The sequence below is a fragment of the Bison bison genome, unplaced genomic scaffold (genome assembly GCF_000754665.1).
Source record: "Bison bison bison isolate TAMUID 2011002044 unplaced genomic scaffold, Bison_UMD1.0 scf7180017862013, whole genome shotgun sequence".
NCBI lineage: Eukaryota > Metazoa > Chordata > Mammalia > Artiodactyla > Bovidae > Bison > Bison bison.
The window spans coordinates 319000-321485 of NW_011492585.1; the positions used below are offsets into that span (position 1 = coordinate 319000).

At 59.0% G+C, this 2486-nt stretch overlaps 1 protein-coding gene across 1 annotated transcript in view; it reads left to right on the top strand.

Moving 5' to 3' along the window:
- LOC104983209 (kinesin-like protein KIF19) overlaps positions 1-2286 on the top strand; it is a 25105-nt gene extending 22819 nt beyond the window's left edge. The window contains 4 exon segments of the mRNA XM_010832663.1: positions 180-301; positions 1329-1453; positions 2025-2140; positions 2195-2286. Of these exon segments, the coding sequence (XP_010830965.1) occupies positions 180-301; positions 1329-1453; positions 2025-2140; positions 2195-2286 (455 nt within the window).
- The last annotated feature ends 200 nt before the right edge of the window (positions 2287-2486 follow it).

The window sequence follows — 2486 nt, forward strand, 5'->3', positions numbered from 1 at the left end:
TGAACATAACAGAAAACTTTTAAAACAGGAACGCAAAGAAGGTGACCTACAGAAACACCACTCTCTAGAAAAATCTTTTTATCAGATTGGCGCATTGCCTTCAAACTTCCAAAAAAGATACTGTCTTTCTAACAAGTGATGAATGTTTCGCCCCATCTCTGCTTCCCCGACTCCCGCAGACAGCGGCCTGGAGGTGCCGGAGGCCCTGGAGCAGCTGTACCGTCTGTACTCCCGGGAGCTGGGCGGGGGCACGCTGAATCGCCTGCTGCTGCTGCACGCCGTGATGGCCAGCTCCCTGCGCGTGAGTAGGCTTCGGGTTCAGGCTGTGCTTGACGCCGTTCCTTCCTGCCTGGCCTGTGCGCTAGCCCTGGTGGGGCACTGGCCCCAGTAGAGGGAAGAGGAAACTCGGAAACCCCACGAACCAGGCTGCCTAGAACCAGAGGCACCTGGGGCTGGATGGGGCCGTGCCACCCGCCAGGATCCAGGCAGGTTTCAAACAAGGCGTCCTTGGGTGCGGGGTTGGGGGCCTGTGTGTGGCTCCCATGGCAGGTCTGTCCCCTGCCTGGGCTGTTGTAAGGATCCCTCATGGGATCCTATGCTAAGTGTCAGGGTCCCCAAGAGCACCCCCCCTCCAGGCTGAGTTCACTGAAAGGACTCGCAGGACTCAGAAAGTCCGTGGTACCACCTAGACTCGACAAACACTGATTCCCCATCCTCCCCAGTCACTGGCACCCACGTGACTTCTGTCTCCCTGACCCTGACTCCCCGGGGACCTCACAGAAGTGGAGTCGCCCAGTGTCTGTCCTTCGGTGTCTGCTTATTTCACTGAGCATCCGCGCTCTGGCAGGTGTCAGAGTTCCCTTCCGTGTTCAGGCTGAACCACCGTCCAGTGTGCGGACAGAGCACACTGTGCTTCCATCGCCATCGACGGGCACTCGGGTTGCTGCACCTTTTGGTTATTGTGAATTGGCTGCTCTCAAAGTGGGTGCACACGCATCTGCTTGAGTCCTGCTTTCAGTTCTTTTGGGGACGCCCCCGGGAGTGGGATTGCTGGATCCTACATATGGTGATTCTGTCTGACTTTCTGAGGCCCTGCCGGCTGTCGAGAGTGCTGGTAGCAAGCATCTCCTTTGTGCACCGATTTGCTCAGAGTCAAGGCTGTGCCCCGTGTTTCCTGGGCTCTGGCCCTTTCTGTCTGTGATGGGAGGCACAGTGGAGGAGCCCGTGATTCCTTCCAGAGGTGGTGGCTCCTCGGGCTGTGCTTGACGACACAGGCCGCTCCTATCTGTGGTCCCTGCCGCCTCACCTCGCCCTCTGTCTGGTTCCAGGATGGCTCTGTTCTGAACATCTCTCCCCCACCAGAGGAGCCCAGCCAAGACCAGCCGGATGACAGGGAGGACCTCCCGTGGGGGGCCCAGTTTGAGCTGCCCCCCATGCTGCTGGATCCGGACAGGTGACAGGGCCCCCATCCCCGGGCCACGGGCATCACCTGGTTCCCAGGCTGAGGTGGAGCCCAGATGGGGAACCAGAGGCTGGCAGGTGGATATCCAGCAGAGCTGCTGACGTGTGACCCTGGGTGCATCTTGTGAAGCAAGGCTAATGTCCAGTCCTTGCAGAGTTGTTTAAGGAGGATAAGTGTGGGTACTCACCACATGGAGCGATTGTGAAGTTGGGCTCTTTGATGCTAGAAAGACAGCTTCACTTCACACGTGGTTTCTTTTCACCATCAGCCACCTACTCCCAACCTCAGCACTTCTCTCCTCTTTTCTGGTTTTCATTCTTTTCCTCCGATGTTTCCAACACACCCAAACTTAGACCTGTAGGCTGCACACGGCACACTCACCACCTGGACTCAGTAGCTAGTATCCCCACGTGTGTGCCGCCACCTCAGCTTGGGCTGCAATAACGACACCACAGACCAGGTGCCTACACAACAGACACTACCTTCTCCCAGCCCCGGAGGCGGATGGAGGACTCGGGGCCCCGGCCCCGGCCCTGCCCACACCTCTGCGTTTTGTCCACAGTGATGGTTACAAGTCATCGAGAGCCACGCCGTCGAAAAAGCTGGGCAGGCGAGACTCCCTCCTCCCCCCGTCCTCGCTCCACATCCTGCTGAGCCCACTGCCGGCTCACGAGGTTGGTGTGTGCGGTGCTGAGGGGCCCGCGGCTCTGGTGAGGCTCCCCCTCCCGACAGGGTGCTTGGGGCCGTCAGAGCTGGCCGAGGGCGAGCGCAAGAGAAGCTTCGGAATGCAGGTTGTCCTGAAGCAGCTGTCACAACAGTGCTGACCATGTGTTGAGCCCAGCAAATCCCAGGGACGGGGGAGCCTGGTGGGCTTCCGTCTATGGGGTCGCACAAAGTCGGACACGACTGAAGCGACTTAGCAGCAGTAGCAGCAGCAGTCTCACCACATTAGGGTCTGGGGCGTCTGGGCCAAAGCACTACAGATGAGGAGACTGCTGCTGCTACAGACGCTCATTCTCTCCCA